Below are 18,597 nucleotides of genomic sequence, written 5' to 3'. Positions count from 1 at the left end.
TTTTAATGTAACAGTGGTACTTTATATCGCATTTGCACAAGAATTTAGGCATTGGCTAAAGGAAACATTGTAGCGTTAATGTATAAACTTATTTTTTGTAGCGGTAATGAATATGTAGAGGTAAAGACTTTTTTAAAGAGGTAAAGACTTACTTGAAATGAAGACTGAGGTAATGTAACTCTGTAATATATATCCTTCGATCTGCTCAAATGAAATTAAAATTGGTTTCCAAAATATATAAATACCGGTATATACTTTAGCAATGTGTATATGTATACATGTATACTAGTATACCAATTTAATAAACGATCTGAATTTCATTATTTGATTTTATAATTATGTGGCATATTTTTACATGTATTTATATAAATAACCAGATAAAATGCTCTCTTTAATTTGTTAATACGGGTTTTAACGATTGTAACCATTGCAATAAAAATACATTAGCCGTTTATGCGAGATATTTTTTCTGCAATAGTTGCAGAGTAGTTAATTCCTTTACATACCGAGTACATTTATTTATTTATTGAACTATGGTTAATGAATTGTACTTATTTAATCCAAAACATAAACAACCTCGTCAATATAGAAGCCATAACAGTCAAGTTTCTGCTTGCTATGACTCTGCTGGACATTTAAATTCCATTTTGAAATAAATGGACGTTATCCACCATGTTTGATCGTTGACCCACAACTGGTATAATCATTTCGACGTAATTATAAAGTAAGTAAAAAGAAATATTTGTGTTAGAGTTAATAGCAGCAATGATAATCGTTTGAAAATTCTTATTGTAAAAATTTCAGTCGGAAAACTGCAACATATGGTTTACGATACACTGTTGCATAGAGAACGTTTTCTACCCATCCGAGTGTAACTAGCTATTACAGGTTGCTATCAACAAAAGGGATTCAGTAAATGTCCAATATCGGTAATATTGATTTTCTTTAATTGCAGAGTAGAGAATTAGTTGCATTAACAAGAACAATCATGACAGAATCTGAAGATTCTATAAAACATGACGTCATGATCAGCTACGATTGGGAACACCAAGAGTCGGTCCTAAAAATCCGAAACAGTCTGAAGAAACATGGCATCAACTGCTGGATCGATGTAGAAAATATATCGGGCTCGACGATAGAAGCCATGAGTGCTGCAGTGGAGAATTCCGCCATCTTTCTCATGTGTTTCTCCGAGAAGTACTACGAAAGCGAAAACTGCCAGGCGGGTAAGATATTCCGTTTTCAGGGTGTGGATCCAGGATTTTTCCGTGAGGGGATGGCAGAAGCATGTTAGATCCAATTTTATGTTTCATTAGCAAAACAAAAAAATGACTTTCCTAATCTAAAAAAACCGATAATTTCTACTTTGTACAGTGTGTGTGTGGGGGGGGGGGTCTGAAGTCAATTATCTACAAATATACGACTTTCCTTACTGTTTTAGGAGAAGTCGCTTTTCCTATGAGTCAAAGACATTTTTTTAAGTGTAAGAAATACTCCAGGTTCCAACCCATTGACCAACCGACCCCTTTTCGCTCCAGAATGTCCCGAAATTGACTGTCATTTCCGTTTTTGATTTTTTTTTATAATAGTAATATTACATGGATGCCTATGTATTAAATAACAAAAGAAATCAGTTATCTGAATTTTAAAGTTTTTATTTGTTATTTTGTTTTCAGAGGCAGAATATGCAAGGCAGCTTAAAAAAGACATAATACCATGTAAAATGGAGAGGGGATATAAGGCTAAAGGGTGGCTTGGCTTTATTCTTGGCAGCAAACTTTTCTTTGAATTTTCTGGAAAGTATCCTTTTGAAAAGAAAATCGAGGAACTTGTAAGGGAAATTCGCAACCATCTCCAGGATGATAACGACAACAAAATTGAGGCAGATTTTCAAAAGTCTCTCAACATTGACAAACCTCCACCTATACCCGCTAACAAGGGGCCTGGTAAGTGTTTTAGATCGGGCGCAACATTCTCTGAATATAATCGAATCGGGTTAGACTCAACAAAGCCACGAATACAGGGCAAATTATTAATTCACCGCGGTAATAGATTTGAACATAATTTTAAAAAATCATAAAGTTTGTCATAACATTTCTTATTGACACATACGTAATATCTGAAAAGTTTTTTTTCAGTTGAAATTGTTAAAAGATAAAATTGTAATTCTAAACAGAAAACGGACTATAAGTTATTTATTCTTTTATATTAACGTTAATTTTCAGGAGCCTCGGGAGTCGTAAAAGAAATGCCAGTTTCTGGAATAGAAGGCTTTCGACATATTGCGTTCCAACCTCCTGAAAACTTTTGGATTAGCTATGAAAACAAGGTCGTCTTCATAGATAAATCCGGGAATAAGCTCAAGGAAATCCAACGCTTCAGATTCACATTCGGGGCCCATTCAGTAACTCAGGATGGCTCCCTCGTGTACCTGACCGGAATATCCGTCAAAAAACACACCTCCGAGGACAAGTCCGTTAACTTCATCACCGGAACTAATGTTGATGGATGGAAGGCTCGAAGCATTTATGCCAGCCATCGAAACGGTGATATTTTGATTGGACTTCAAAACGAAGAGAAGGGAATAGGCAAAATTTCACGTTACAACAAGGATGGGGAATACCAGAGCACGATAGAACGTGACAGCAGCGACAATCCAATGTACACGTGGCCTCGATACATTACGGAAAACTGCAACGCTGACGTCGTTATTTCAGATTGGTATGGAGGAGTTGTCGTTACTGATCAGGACGGAAAGCATCGCTTCACTTACAATATTTCTATCCCCAGAGGTGTGGTGACGGACTCGAAGGGCCGTATATATGTGTGTAACAATACACCAAAGATCCATGTGATTGACCAAAATGGAAAGTTTCAGTCATTTATTCTTACGGGCTCAAAAGACGCTTTTGCTCTTCACCTCCATAACGACAAAAAGTTGTGGGTCTGTTTTAATACAGAAAAAAAGATAAAGGTCTATAAAATTCCGGAATAGAAACGGAAAATATGTCATTAAAGATTTGCATACAGATGCATATTTATGAAATTATTCATATTTGTCATTCTCTTCTGATATCTACATTGTTTTCAAAATGTTTTTAGATATAAGTAAACCAAAAAATGTGATATAGGTCATTCAGAAGATTACGCATAAGGGTTATTTAAGAAATATGACCCTGTGGTATCTTGTCCAAATGCCTTGTAAGGTACCTTAATTTTTTGAAAGGAAACTTCTTTTAGTATCTATACTTCATTGAAAAATTCTTAGGAAAAATTATATATTTTTTAGGAAGGTGTCGTCTGACCTTAAAATATTTAAAAGGCCTGATGAAGTTTTAAAATCAAAAGAAAAACATGTGAAATAGGTTCATGAAATTTAAAAAAAAAAAACATCATAGAAAATATCCTGACAGGTCTTTTTCATTTGCCTCTCATCGAATACTATCGTTCAGATACTAGTTTACATGCACTGAATATCTACATGCAGCTTTCGTGGAGCATATGATACTCACGGCTATCTTTTCTTTTTCTCATATTATTATATCATGTTAAGTATTGAATAATGATTAAAAAAAAACATGTAAATGGTATGGAATGGTTTACTTATTTATCAACTGTGTACGTACAAATTAAGAACGTTCAAATATGCTACATCGTAAATAAAAGTATATCAAACAGTGCAACTTCTTAGCACTATTCATCAAACAAAAACTGAAGCATTTCCGGAATAACCTTTATCAGGAATTTGTCTTTACACAAGTTTTTATACAGCTGGAGGTACTCTTCTCCTAGAGCCCTAAGACGGATAAACAAGTCCATTATTTTGGCAAGGCGCCTGCCTCCGGAATTTCCATGGGTTTCCTCCAATAGATTTCCGAGAGTCTCTATCAACGTAGTCTGAATTTTCTCTACTTTGTCAGGTTCTTCTAGAGAACATCGGTCTGTGGTGAAAGAAAAAGATTTCTATGTTCACGCTCAAGTACAACATAGTTGGTGCAAAAATAAATAATTTCGTTATGTCATTTTACAAATCTCGGGAATCTAATACTTATAGATATAAGGTTAATGCAATATTGCCCCAGGAACCTAGTTTCAAATCAAAATAATTAAGTTTATCAAGAAAAATATGCCAAAAAATGCCTACAAATTAATGTTTTCTTTTCATTCAAAATATTCACCTCGGAATGTTAAAGATATAGCGAGAACCAGCGCATGCTCCTCGGGGGTAAAGTTTAATTCTTTCACTTTTTTCATGAATTCGAACCAATTCCTGAAGACCTCTATTGGCGTATAAACACAGATTTCACTAAAATGGCGGGCCTGTCCAGTGTATGTTACTATAATTTCCCGCTCAAAATCAATAGACCGGTACTGCAGAATGACGAAAAACTCAAAACGGGAAGCTAAAAAATAAAGTTCAAGAGTAAGATCACTATATGAAAACATATATGATAATAGGCATCTGTATTATTTTGCATTAAACTGACAATTGTAGCTCTTGCTTGTTTCGTTTTAGGAATTAACACAAAAGAACTGCATGTATTTAGTCTTAAATTCAAATAAAGACCCACTGAATGCCTAAAATATGTAAATCGATTTGGGGGGGGGGGGGAGTAACTAATACATTTATTTAAAACATTCTACAAGAGTACCTTTTAAAAGCGTGGCCTGGTCTTTTGGAGATAAAGCCCGGAAGTCCGGAACTCCTTGCGTAAACTGTACATATTCCCTGACAATCCGGACCATATCACGGCGGCCATCTTGGAGTATTTTCAGCCGCCCATCAACGTCCATATTTGTTTTCTCGTAGATCTCGGTGTATTCATCCGCTGGCAAGAAATTCATGTCTCCAAAAAGTCGAGTCTTCTCTTTATATTTTTTCTACAGTTTAAAAAGATTATGCGTAACTTTTAAACAAACGGGATATCCAAGGCCTTAGTCTTAAACTCCTCTCGGAAAAGAGTTCTTAATTTCTCAAAAAGAATAGTTCCCAAAACTCTAGAAAGGGTGGATAAAATTATGTTTAAATTTTAATCAAAGATGAATTACTATCTGGTACTTTGTGTTACGTATTGAATATTTCTTCTCATTCTTTGTCCAGAATTATATTAAAATATGTTAAGAATTTATGATAGATATATAGATTTTTTATATTGCATTTAAAAAAATATACCCGGTATATACGAAAAATGTTTTCCATATGAAAAATAACAACTTACATATCCTTCTTCGAACAATTCTTCCAGTTCCTGATCATTCAGCGTCGTCTCAAATGGTTTAAGTGCGCCGTATCCAACCATGATATTTTCCATGATCCGCTTTGCCTCCTGCTGACCAGATACGGGCGCCGATCCACAAAACAACGTTTGTTCGATTGGGGTCTGTGTGATGGCATGCCTGCTTACCTCCTCGGTAAAATCAATAACACAAGCAGTACCATCAACAACGACAGAACAGTTTGAATAAATGGACGAACAAGAGGGGGATGGGCTGGAACCTGGCGGGATCGAGGAAGAGCAATTTGGCGGAGTAAAAACCTCATCACTTCGGGCAACATCCGGAGAAAAGTGAAGGGAAGAATCTGAAGCATATGTGTGTTCCGAGAGAACCGGATGTCTGTTACTTGAAACTGAAGATAAATTGTTCTGCCTGTTTTTATGCTGTAAAACACCATTTTCCTGCAGTTTCTTCACTTCCATTATGACGTTTGTTCTTTCTGCCACTGTATAACGTCCTTGACGAATACCTAGATATTTAAAAGTTAAATGAATTGTTTTTAGCATAAATTCTAGTGCTTTTAAAATATTGAAGTATGAAGTATATGGAGATAACGAACAGTATTTAAGCTCAAAAATCCTTTAAACAATACAAAAGAGAAGTAGAGCAATCACGGACATCCAAAATATCAGTGGGATCAGGTGCAGTGAAAGAGTGAGCATCCCTGAAGCAACACGCAATGATGCTTTTAATCTCAGTAGTGAAAGTATTTAAAATCTCCTACCCTCTTTTGACATGCCAAGATCCAGACACTTTTTGAGGCGACATGCTGAGCAGTTGAGGCCTTTCTGTTGTTCGTCTATTACACAGTCTCCCCCTTTGTCACATTTATATGGAGTAGTTCGCTGAAGACATCGCCGAAAGAATGCCTGAAAATAGCCATTGAAATTGTCCTTATATACAGGGTGTCCCAGAATATATGATACCATTTCTTGTTTGAATAAAACACACTTTCACGAATATTGAATAAAAACAAATACATGTACATTGTTATCATGATGTATATTGTCCTTTTTTTATATAATTTAATTGATTGATTGATTGTGTGATGTTTAACGTCCATCTCGAGAATTTTTTTACTCATGTGGAGACGATAGCACTTGCCGGTGGAGAGCTGCAAATTTTTTCCTATACTCAGCACATACGGCCATTGAGGTCATTGGGGTCTTTTTCGTGTCAGCATCTACTGTGACACGGGACCTCGGTTTATACGGTCTCATCCGAAGGACCAGTCACTACGTCCAACAACTGGATTCGAACCCGCGACGTAAGGATCAACTCCTTCGCGACACTAGAGCAGACGCTCTAATCATTGCACCACGCAGGCGACTACATAATTTTATAGACATTAAAAAGAAAAAAATAGGTCGCTTTAAACTTTGATACAGCTTTTACATGATGTGCTCCAAATGACGTACTTTCTGGGAAGTTATGTTGAGACGTTGCATAAAATTCCTTATGACAGCAGCACATGTCTCGTTGGTCATCTTCTGGATTTCTCTCCGAATTTCACATTTTAAATTTGCGAAGGATCCAAGCTCTGATTTGTACACATTGTCTTTCAGTTGGGGTATCCCCACAAAATGAAATCCAGAGGGCTTAGATCTGGGGAATGAGGAGGCCAGATGTGTTCAATTTTGAAAGAGATAAAATTTCCATTGAATGTTTCGTGTAGCCAGTCAGTTACATTTTGAGTTGTGTGAGGCGTAGCTCCGTCTTCTTGGAACCACATGTCCTTAGGATTAAAACCCCTTCTACCTAATCATAGCAAACATTTCTTCTTCAAAAGTTCCAGATAGCGAGCACTGTTACAAAACAGTCTGAGTTTCTCTTGTTTCATCTTTAAAGAAACAAGCTAATTCAGAGAATTCGTGTCCCCCGCTTAGGGAAAAAGTCGACTCCCCCTGACTGAATTTGTAGAATTATTAAATGTATACATGTATACTGAAGCAAATAAAATACATGTATGTCAATATGCATATAAAGATTTGATTGCTTATTCTTCATTATGTGTATAGAAGATTTTTTATATGGAATTTTTATCACACTGTAATGATGATTTTATAACCTCATAAATTTTTCATTTCACATGCTGGATACTATCATTTAGTAAAAAAAAAAAAGTATTTTAAAAAAAAAAAAATTAAAGGTTTGACCGAGATTCGATCCCGGGACCTCTAACACTTGAAGCGAGAGACATATCCACGAGACCACGGAATCGCTATACAAGGTGCGAAGTATATGCAGAAGTGAAGTCACATACATGTATATATTCATGTTCTCACACAAAATTTTACACAATCCATGGTGTTTGATTTATTTAGCCTTTATTAAACAGTTCTAATAGATGTAATAAGAACATAAAGTCCGCGAACCTGTTTTATACGCAATAACTCTCCTCATGCCCCTGCGCTAAAAATAGCGACATGTAATTAATACTAAAAATACTAATAAAACAAACGGGGCGGGGCACTTTGAGAGGGGCGAGAGACGTCCTAGGGAGTTTTGATATAAATTACATTGCATAAGCTCAAAATCTTCTTGAAATATCGCCCGGAAATAATAGTATTACACACAGAGAGAATGTATAAATTTACGACCTTGAACTTTGACCTTTTGACCTCAAAATCAATAGGGGTCTTCATTAGGCCACAGAGAGTTGTTATATAAAATTTCATTGCAATAGCTCAAATGGTTCTAGAGATATCGTGTGGAAACGAAAGTGTTTTAACAGACAGAATTTGCTTATTTATGACCTTGACCTTTGACCTTTTGACTTCAAAATCAATAGGGGTCTTCTTTAGTCCATAGGGAGTTGCTATGCTAAATTTCATTGCAAAAGCTCAAAGGGTTCTCGAGATATCGTGTGGAAACGAAAGCGTTACAGACAGACAGAAAGACGGACGGACGGACGGACGGACAAACCCAAATTAATATCCCCCACTTTTCAAGCGGGGGACAAAAAGGTTCAATTACCGGTATTCCTTAAGAGCTGATGGCAGCTCTTGCACAGACTCTTGGTGTCCTTTGAGATGTGAAAAACGTCTTTTACACGAAGTCAACACATTGAGTATGTCACGAATACGTGACATGAAGCCCTGAGAAGGAGCATGCGCAATCAATTTCAGTTGGAACGAGGAAGCATGTCACAGGACCTCCACAGAGAGGCACTGATCACTTAGTCTATCAGAACGTCGCCACATATGCATGGCGCAATGGTTAGAGCTTTTGCGCTTGAGTAGCGGAGTAAAGATGATGCTTACGTAACTAGTTCGAATCCCACTTTGGTACATGGAAACCGGTTCTTAAATTCCAACGAGACCGTGTAGTGCGAGATCAAGTACCGCTGGAAGGTGCTAAACGCTCTAAGACCTATTAAAGTACCAAGCACGGGTCTAAATTTGAATCCCCTCTGGCAAGTGGTGGCGTCTCAATATGAGTGAAATAATTATTTTCGAAGGGAAATTAAACAAACAAACAAAAACCTGATATTACACAGCGATCCTGAAACGTTAACAAAGCCATGCCAAAAAAGGTCACAAGTTTAAGACAAAAGAAGGCCGGGATGTCAGTATAAAATTTCTATAATTCACAGCTAGTTAATCTAACAAACTGACATGCATTTTCCAAAGTTGCAAGATAGTTAATATGTTTCAATTGTACAAAATATAGAATTGCAAAAAATAACTTGTTCATACCTTGCACGCCTCACAACTGTATACTCCAAAGTGAATCCCCGACGCTCTCTTACCACAGATGCGACAGAACGGTAGCTCTAGTGGTTCAGAAGACGGAATATATTTTTCCCTCTTCCGACCCTTCTTTTTAGTTCCCTCTTGGGTTTCGATGCTTGTGGGAGGTTTTTCAGTATTCGTTGTTTCCATTATATGCATACATCACCATTCAGCAGGCAGAGGTGTGAGACTATATAATGTAAAATCATTATCAAGTGATTAAAGTTGTAGAACTTTTTTCCTTAAAATAATTTTTTAAAAAGAAAGATTTATATATTTTATAATTACATGGCTAAAAAAAGGCTATAATAACAAAAACTACAAAAGTCTACAGAATTTTAGCGTTTATTTCAATATCTTGGGGTTTTATTGAACGTTGAGTTTGCAAAACGTAAATGAGTTTGCCCGAAACATTCCGCATACGAGCGTTCAATACCGAACGCCCCGTTGTAAACACAAAATGTCGTCTGTTCAACTCTCAAAGGCAAATTCATGGAAATTAACGACAGGTAGGTAATATGTGTTTTTTCACCCAAAGGTGAAATTATTTATTAATTAGTTAGTTCAAATCAGCCACTATAAAACCTCAATAAGCAAATCATAGCGCTACAGGGTTAATGATGCACTCTCTACCATCGGCTCATCTGAGACAGAGAGGAACGAACGACAGCTCTGCATGGGAGATTGGCAATGATGCTATAGCGGTTATTAACTTTTTTAGATTGAGTTAATGTGAGATGTTTTAGCCATGTAATAAAGGAGTTTTTTTTCTTATATTGGTGAATATTGTCACTCGTTGGCTGTACACATGCACGTGCACTCACAAGCTCGTGCATGTGTACAGCAATCTCGTGCCAATATTCACCAAGATAAGTTCAATAACCCGATAATATCTTCGTACAGTTTAATATTAAGCATAGTTTCATAGTTTCTTACTTAATTTCGAAGCCAGGAATTTATTTTTCAAACGGGGCATCACTAATCGTGATTATTTTTACAGATTTTTGTTTTTCAATTATCGTTTGCCTAATCATGATTATTTGAGAAGAACATAATTTCAATTTATTTCAATGCAAACCGCTGTCTAGAAGTAAGTTAAGGGAGAGCTTTATGAGACTTTTTCAAATTAAAGATATTAAACCGTGACAAAAGAAACGACACACTCGAATACGGGTACATTGCGGGTGATTTTTTAACAATTTATTACTTGCAGAGAAATATATAGTATACAGTTGTCTATGGTCTCGATACCAGGTTCTGTACAGCTTATCAACTCTTTTTGGTTGTAAATATTTCACTATAATGTACAAAAAAACATGTAGTTTTGGATTACATAAATTGAAAATTTCCTCCCCCCAAAAAACCAAAACAAACTGAGGAGTATTTATTTAACAATTTCTTTATGATGTATTACATTTATGCCTGCTGTTCAATATATATGAATAAAACATATATTTTAAACTATCTTTATGATGTGCCCAGAAAAAAGTTCCTTGAATCTCTTGTTTTTGAATGTTTAACAAATATCTTTTATTTTTAGCTCACCTGAGCCGAAGGCTCAAGTGAGCTTTTCTGATCACATCTTGTCCGTCGTCGTCCGTCCGTCTAGCTGTCCGTAAACTTCTCAAGAACTCTTTTTGGTTGTAAATATTTCACTATAATGTACAAAAAAAAAAAGAAAAACAGATACAATGTGTACATGTAGTTTTGGATAACATAAATTGAAAAATTTCCACCCAAAGAAAACCAAAACAAACTGATATTTTCATGGCACCTTTGAAAATCTTGGGCCAGAAATGCTACATAATGGGGTTGTGTAGATTCATCATTATGATGTATGGAGAGAAAATCTTCTCCTCTTGAGGGCCTTTATGCCTGCTAGTGTAGATCCAATTCAATGAATAAAACATAGAAATATATAAAAATCTATCTTCTTCTTAAGAACCACTGGGCCAGAAAAAAGTGCACATGGAAGCCTTAGTGTAGATTTCAAAATCTTATGATTAGTGTGGTCGCAGTATTACAAGTTTAACAAATATCTTTGTGGCCCATTTTTTTTTAAATTAATATTTAAAAAAGTTGTGGTCTTCCCAGATGAATATGGGATGAAACGTGTGTATATCTTAGCCATTGCTGTTAGTTCAGTTTGGTGACTTTCAATCAAAAGTTTTACTTTTTTAATTCGATTTTATCTGAGTGAGTAATACTTTTAATGAGCAAATATTTTCCAACAAACAAATCCAGATATAAAGCAAAACAAATGCAAGGATAATGTTCCACTTGTATAGGTATAGGTACATGGGTTCACTTAAAGTTTCGAAATTTGAATTCAATTTTAAATGTATCGAGAAAAAAAACTTGATAGACTTAGTGCATTAAATCGAAAGAATACGAAAATAAAATATTACAAATAATTATGTACAAACTTACATCAAACCTTCAATCGGAGCTTCAATAATATTCCTATAAGCATGTTGAAAAATAATCACAACCCATGATTTAATTCATCGATCCCCCTTTCCATCATTAGTCCAATAACTAGAAATATATAGGTCCTTTAAAAGTCCTATAACTAGGTCAGGTCGATAAATAGAACTCTATTTCCTCTATGCCATTTTACTCGCTTTGGTTATAAAATTTTTTATAGCGAGACCAGAGATTGTGTTGTAAACTACCATGCGCCCTTTTGGGTTTCACTTTCATTTCTTTTCCTTTGAAAATTATTTACATTCAAATAAGATATAAACTTTTGAATTTTTTTTTAATAGATCACCATTTGATCACGGTCAAGGAATGTCCGAATAGTACGGAAATCCACCGGAGCTGAGGTCACCTACAGTACACAGGGGTTAAGAATGAGAACGACGTCTTCCTTTATCACAGGAGTCGGCAAATTTAATCAATAAAGTAAAATTGAAAGTAAATTAGAAATAGACATGAATCCTACCAGTTAGTATAATAGTAGTATTGAAAGCGCAGCTCCGTAGGATTTAATCTGTTTTTCATTACTGATAAATTGATAACTCATGTGTTTGTATATATAGTATAAAATAATAGACTATAAATGCAGTAGTCCAAACCCATATCACCTTTTTGAAAGTTAACTAAATCTTAGAGTAAATACGAAAACTAGGATACATTACAGTACAAGACAATCAAGGATTGGAATAAACTAATAGATTGTACATTTTTTTTTTTTAAAAATGATATTGATGATTGGGATAACTAGTAATTAGGCCCATACTGTTTTATTTTTCTTCAGTAAACATGGTAAAGGTATTGAAATAATTCTCAATTTCGAAATTCCTTGTTCAAAATACCGTTGAGTGAAATCAAGTTTTTCACGAGGACACGAAGTCAAGTAAAGTACTATGTAATGTTACTTACCCAGTTTAATTACATAATTATGTCAAGGTACTCTCTAAATTCACCGAGGAAGCACGCCCTTTTTTTGACTCTCAAAAATGTAAACATCACAGGTAATTCAGGTTAACACGAACGACAAATACTGGTACGAGTTATTAACGACATGGTTAGACTAATTACCGATCAGACCGTTGTTTCGAATATTTTATTTTTTCTATATATTCGATCAATGCATACTATCTTTGCAAGATATATAACTGTATTCAGCGGCAGCTCACACATATTGGTCCGACCAAAATAATTCCATCATGATAAGTAGATACAACATTATTGTTCATGATAAGAGTAAAGTTGTGTATGTCATACGTTAAAGAAATCAAAAATAACGTCAAAATATCATTAGAAAGTCACTTTCCCCCCGAAATGCAAATAAAAAATATCAATATTCCTACGCTCGCTCCCTCCTCAGCCTTTTTTTTTTTTACGTGTTTGATAACAGAGAATAATTAGGTCATTCTTCGATTCATATCTTTTCACCAATGAATTGATAATACTATATCAACAATTGTATTAAGTACATGTTTATAGTCCGTTAATTATCATACAATTTGTTCTTAAAGAAAAAATTAATCATTCTGTGTGTGTATTATTAAATGACGGAATTTTCAATCCCTGGCCTGCTCGTGTGTACACTTTGTAAACTGAAGGGTATGTGTGGCAAAACGAGAACTGCATGGGTTGGAGATTCGGGTTCGTGTTGAAGTTCAGCATACCATTATATATAGAACTTGAATAATGTAAGTAATTTCTGCGACAAATATATTAGTATATTTCAGTTATTTTCAAAACAAAAAAGGTTTTCCATGTTTTCAGTTTAGAATTTTCCGACCTGGTCCTGATTTTCCCAACCCGGCCATTTTAAACACAAGTTGTTGCAGATGCAAATGTTAGAACAAACTATATAAAGTTCAACAGGGATTGTATAATTTTTATTAATCAGAATTCGTATTTATATGATCTAATTAAGAAAAGAAAAGTTTTGTCTGACACCGTAACTTCTCGGCAAAACAAAACGTGTTTCTCCGAGCTCGCTGGATGCGTGTGACAGCTCCATTGCACGTGTGTAGACCAAGGCTACAGGTACATGTAGGCCTATGTGTACTGTTTGTTAGGAGACTAGGTGACCGTAATGCTATGGAATCACGATATTTACAACAGTTCCATAATTAGACAGTGCAGTTTTTTTTTTATTAACGTCATTATAAACACTGTTAAACATATTAAATCTAACAGTCGAATATCTTTGGATATGGGGTAACCCATATCTATTCTTGTTTATCATTATTTATATAATTAAAAAGGCTATCTAAGTATTTTCTTGTATTATGCTGTCCACTGATTTAAGGTTTTAATTAATTCACATTAAATCAATAAATATTTTCTTTGACTAATAATTAATTTGAGTGGAAAAATTACGAAAATGTATTGATGGAGGTGATTCTTATGGCACGCCAAAGTCACAAAAATGAGCAAAACATAGTTTCACAGTCGATAAACTAGGTTTATCGGTTGTAAACTATAGTTTACGGACTGTAAACTATAGTTAACGACGTTAATCTATATTTTACATCTGTAAACTATAGTTAACGCGATAATCTAGATGTTTCACAATCGTAAACTATACTTAACACCGAAAACAATCATTTGCGATTGCAAAACATAGATTATCTGATAAATACAGTTTCAAGATTGTAAACTATGCTTTACAACTCTTAACTATATAGTTAACGATCGTAAATTATAGTTTACAGACGTGAATCTATGTTTATCAACAAAATCTATTGTTAATGTTTTATTACAGACAGATAAACTTAGATTATCATTCGTAAACTATAGTTAACAACCGTTAAATATAGTTTTACAGATAAAAACTATACTTAGCGAATTGTAAACTATTGTTCACGGTTTGTAAACTATAGTTTACAGTCGATAAAACTAGTTTATCAATTGTGAAACTATGATTAGCACACCAATTTTAAATTCACAAAAATGAGCTAATCAGAGTTTCACAGTCGATAAACTAAGTTTATCGGTTGTAAACTATAGTTTACAGACTGTTAACTATAGTTAACAACGTTAATCTATATTTTACATTTGTAAACCATAGTTAACGCGATAATCTATGTTTCAGAACCGTAAACTATACTTAACACCAAAAACAATCATTTGCGATCGCAAAACATAGATTATCTGATAAATACAGTTTCACGATTTGTAAACTATGCTTAAGTTTTAACTTTATGTGAATAATTCTAAAATACAATAAATACAATTGTTGATACACATGTAGTAGAAATAAAGATAATGAACTAATGCAAGGAAGCCATATTTGAATGAGTTGAGGCACACAATTTACCACTGGAGAGTAATAATTCCATTAATGCACGCAATAACTGAATCAATTCATACTCTTTTCAGTTAAATAAAGGAGATACCAGGTACTAGTAGTATAGTATGCCAGGGACATCAACGATAGTGGAAAACATGGGATAATTTATGCATAACGGGCTACATAACAAATGGTTTTATCTCAAGAGATGGTACCAATTTGCTTAATGTTGGTGAGGAAGCCAAAGAGGTTTACCCAAGTACGGTAACTGGACAGCTCAGTGAAATCAGAGTGGTTAAGTCACAAGAAGAGGATATGTGGAACAAATCTAACAAACAAGATTTGGATGTTATGGTCAAGGAATCTTCACACATGACATGAAAGCAGAAAATGAAAGCTCATCAATTATTGAATACACCAATCTATTTGCAAAGTCTGAAAAAGATTTAGCATTGTAAACATAAGTTGTATTAATACTAGGACCCACCGCCCAATTAAAATAACTCCAAGGAGAGTACAATCTTATTTTACAGAGGTTGATAAACAGCTGAATGAGATGCTTGAATGAGGTGTGATCGAACAGCCCATGGTCAGCGCCTATTGTGTTAGCAAAAAAGAAATACGGAAATTCAGATTTTGCATTGATTACTGTAATTAAATATAGCTGTACAATCAAAGATGCATACCCCTTCCAAAAATAGACAAGTCACTGGATCAGTTCGTGGTTCTCTACTCTAGATCTTTGTTTAAGATATTAGCAGGTAGAGATGAAGCCAGACGACAAACACAAGACAGAGTTTAATTGCTACTATTGGACTATTCCAGTTTAAGGTCATGCAATTTGGCTTATGTTGTGCTCCTGCAACATTTAGGCGCCTAATCGAGTGTCTTAACTGAAATATTGTCTAGTTTACCTAGATGACGTGCTAGTGACAGGCAGGACATTTGAGGAAATGTTGGTAAACCTTAGAAAAGTACTCGGTATTTGACAGACTGAAAAATGCAGGTCTTAAACTCAAAGCCAAGAAATGCTGCTTATTTGCCAAGAAGGTGACTTACCTTGGGCATGCAGTATCAGTGGAAGATGTAGCGACTGACCCAAACAAAAGAGCTGCAGTCAAACAGTTGCCAGTGCCTACAAATGTCTACATTTTAAGCATTACCTCCATGGTAAGAATTTTGCAGTCCACACAGACCATAGCTCCTTAATGTGACTTTTTAAATTTAAGAATTCAGAGGGACAGTTGGCATGTTGGTTGGAAATCTTTAGTGCGTATAATTTCGACATACAACATTGACCAGGAATCTAATGCAGATGCACATAATATACATGTACATGCACTGAGTCGTGTGCCATGTAGTTACTGTGATTTTTTATTCAACTGGGAAAAAGATCTGAAAATAAACAAGCTGAATGATAGCAATAGCTCAAGCCAGTGGGTCAAAGAAAGATTATGTCGATCCAATGTTATAGATGAAAGACATGCAAGATAAAGACAAAGAAAAGACCCGAGAACAAGGAGATCTGTCGTCAAGGATATGTAGTACGTTCTTTGTCGTCCCAGTTGACCAAACTTTTTATAGAGAATGCTATTATATAAATATTGCATGTAGTTGAGTGTAACATTAAAAATTTTCACCAATTGTAAAACTTTATTGTCAACCGAGGCGTGTGCCATGTCGTTACTGTGATTTTTTATCCTAACTGGGAAAAAGATGAAAATTTTCATTTCTAATGTTACACTCATAAAATACATTGTATATTTATTATATTATATTGAATGTTTTATACAAATACATATAACAGTGAACCGTGCGCGCATAAATTCTGCGCAGTCGCTATTTTTTGGAATACCACCAGTCGTCAAGCAATGTTGACTGTTGCTATGCTGGAGGGCGTGGCTTCATTATTCAGCGGGTAATAGTGTTTTTTAGCAAATGTTTCTCGATCAATCAGATTCAACTAATTTACTTGAAAGTATAATATTTCTATATATAGATGATTTGTAGAGGAGAATAAGAAGGCCAAACGCTTGTAGGCTTTTGTACCAAGTAGCCAACGACGGACAATATTCAAGTTCTGTTATGATTTTATGTTAAGACAACTGCTGTAGAGTCTTAGCGTGAGTAAGGAATAAGCTCGAATGAGGCAAGAGGTCTTTTGGCTAGCTTTGCAAGCTGATACCACAGTGTACCAGAATGTACATAGCACTTGAAGTTGTGAACAATGAAGATTACCCATAGAATTACATATAGTTGAAAGTGGTTTACCAATGGACAGATTGCCACAGACATATTAAGAGAACTTCCAACGAAGGAGATTGCGACAAATATATATTGGTTGTTTAGGCTACTTTACGAAATGGACCGAAGCTTTCCCTGTGCCGAATATGGATACCAAGACAGTGGCAAGACTTATTGTTGAAGAAAGATTGCCAGGTTCGGCGTGCCATTAGTAATTTACTCTCAAGGTCGACAGAATGTTTGTTCTTTGAAGAGATGTGCCAGGTTTTTCATATAAAGAAAACACGATCCAACAAGTACCATCCACAAAGTGATGGAACGGTACAGCATTTCGGCAAGCCGTAAATGACAATGTTAAGCGCTTACGTAAATGACCATTATTCTTATTTGGACAAGCACTGTAATGATGGCTTACAGGGCTTTTGTTCACTAGCCAAGTGTCTACACTCAGATTACCTGATGCTGGAAAGAGAAGTATGTATCAACACTGCTTGACATCATGTTTGAGATGCCTAGATCAGTTATACAAATTTATAGACAATTAAACATGGGAGTGAAAAGAAACCATGGAAAGCACACACGAAGAGGTCAGATAAACACAAAAACGGCAATGGTTAAGCAAAAGTATTACGTCCAAAAGTTGTCATGACATTAATTTCAGTCAGATTGTAAAGTTTTTTCTATACGAAAAACAGGTTTCTCGCCAAAATTTATCAGTTACTGGTGAGGTTCTTTCAAGGTGAAATAAACCAAAAGTCTCTGTCGAGACTGTAGCTCTACTGATTTGTACTTATAACAAAGAAAGAAAGTAGCTTATAACATTTGGACATGAAACTTTTCAACAGCAATAAATATAATAATGATCCTTGAATAAGTCTCTTTTTAGGGCAACTTGTGTGCCTAATTAAATTGAAAAAAGATCAAAACTGTAGGAATAGTAATGTTTTAAAGGAATTTCACAGAAATTTCTAGGTTTATTGAACATCAGAAATCAAAACAACTTTTGGAGGTGTGCCAGTATATTGAAATCAGTTTTAAAGAAATTTCAAATAAACTTCTATTTTTAGAAACCATGACAACGCTGTTCATCGAAATCAAAAGCCGATGCGCTAAATTATGTATCTTAGTGTAGTCTACTTGTATGCCAAGTTATATTGAAATCAGACCACAGCTGTAAGAGGAGTAGCGTTTTAAAGGAATTTCAAATAAACTTCTATTTTTAGAAACCTTGGCCACACCGTTCAACGAAATCAAAAACCTATGCATTATATTATGTATCTTAGTGTAATCTACTTGCATGCCAAGTAATATTGAAATCAGACCAAATCTATAGGAGGAGAAGCGTTTTAAAAGGAATTTCACAGAATATTCTATTTTTAGTAACCATCTATTTTATTGAACTGACGCTCTTTATAAAAGAATTGATGCATGCATTCAATCCTCTAGCAAATCTTTGTAAAGTATAGTAAAAAATAAGATAAACACATCAATAATTCGGAGTTAAAATTAATTTTTGTGGACAATAATTCTGTCACGGTCATCCGCGTGGCGTATATTTACTGGATATAAGTTCCATCACTGTTCGGC

The 18,597-nt window shown here is 34.9% G+C and overlaps 2 protein-coding genes across 4 annotated transcripts; one reads left to right on the top strand and one right to left on the bottom strand.

Moving 5' to 3' along the window:
• Positions 1-962: 962 nt before the first annotated feature.
• Positions 963-3,043, top strand: LOC134277306 (uncharacterized). 2 transcript variants are annotated; one of them, XM_062759626.1, is made up of 3 exons: positions 963-1,226; positions 1,677-1,946; positions 2,229-3,043. In XM_062759626.1, exons 1-3 carry the CDS (start codon positions 989-991, stop codon positions 2,993-2,995), a joined length of 1,275 nt encoding a protein of 424 aa, XP_062615610.1. In that variant the 5' UTR covers positions 963-988; the 3' UTR covers positions 2,996-3,043. The 2 variants fall into 2 exon arrangements, with proteins under 2 accessions (XP_062615610.1, XP_062615609.1); XM_062759625.1 differs by having other exon boundaries at positions 2,226-3,043.
• A 538-nt stretch (positions 3,044-3,581) lies between these two features.
• Positions 3,582-12,531, bottom strand: LOC134277322 (nuclear receptor ROR-alpha A-like). Of its 2 annotated transcripts, none has more exons than XM_062759654.1 (7): positions 12,399-12,531; positions 8,976-9,201; positions 6,002-6,146; positions 5,220-5,746; positions 4,653-4,881; positions 4,179-4,403; positions 3,582-3,941 (listed from the first exon to the last, which is right to left on the bottom strand). In XM_062759654.1, the coding sequence occupies exons 2-7, from the start codon at positions 9,168-9,170 to the stop codon at positions 3,694-3,696; spliced, it is 1,569 nt and encodes a 522-aa protein (XP_062615638.1). In that variant the 5' UTR covers positions 9,171-9,201; positions 12,399-12,531; the 3' UTR covers positions 3,582-3,693. The 2 variants fall into 2 exon arrangements, with proteins under 2 accessions (XP_062615638.1, XP_062615639.1); XM_062759655.1 differs by lacking the exon at positions 12,399-12,531 and adding an exon at positions 11,449-11,640.
• Between the last annotated feature and the right edge of the window lie 6,066 nt (positions 12,532-18,597).

This window comes from Saccostrea cucullata, unplaced genomic scaffold (genome assembly GCF_032062105.1).
Source record: "Saccostrea cucullata isolate Sc308-1 unplaced genomic scaffold, CSIRO_AGI_Scuc_v1 ctg200, whole genome shotgun sequence".
NCBI lineage: Eukaryota > Metazoa > Mollusca > Bivalvia > Ostreida > Ostreidae > Saccostrea > Saccostrea cuccullata.
The sequence above is the reverse complement of the archived record's forward strand: the minus strand, read 5'-3'. Positions and strand labels throughout refer to the sequence as shown.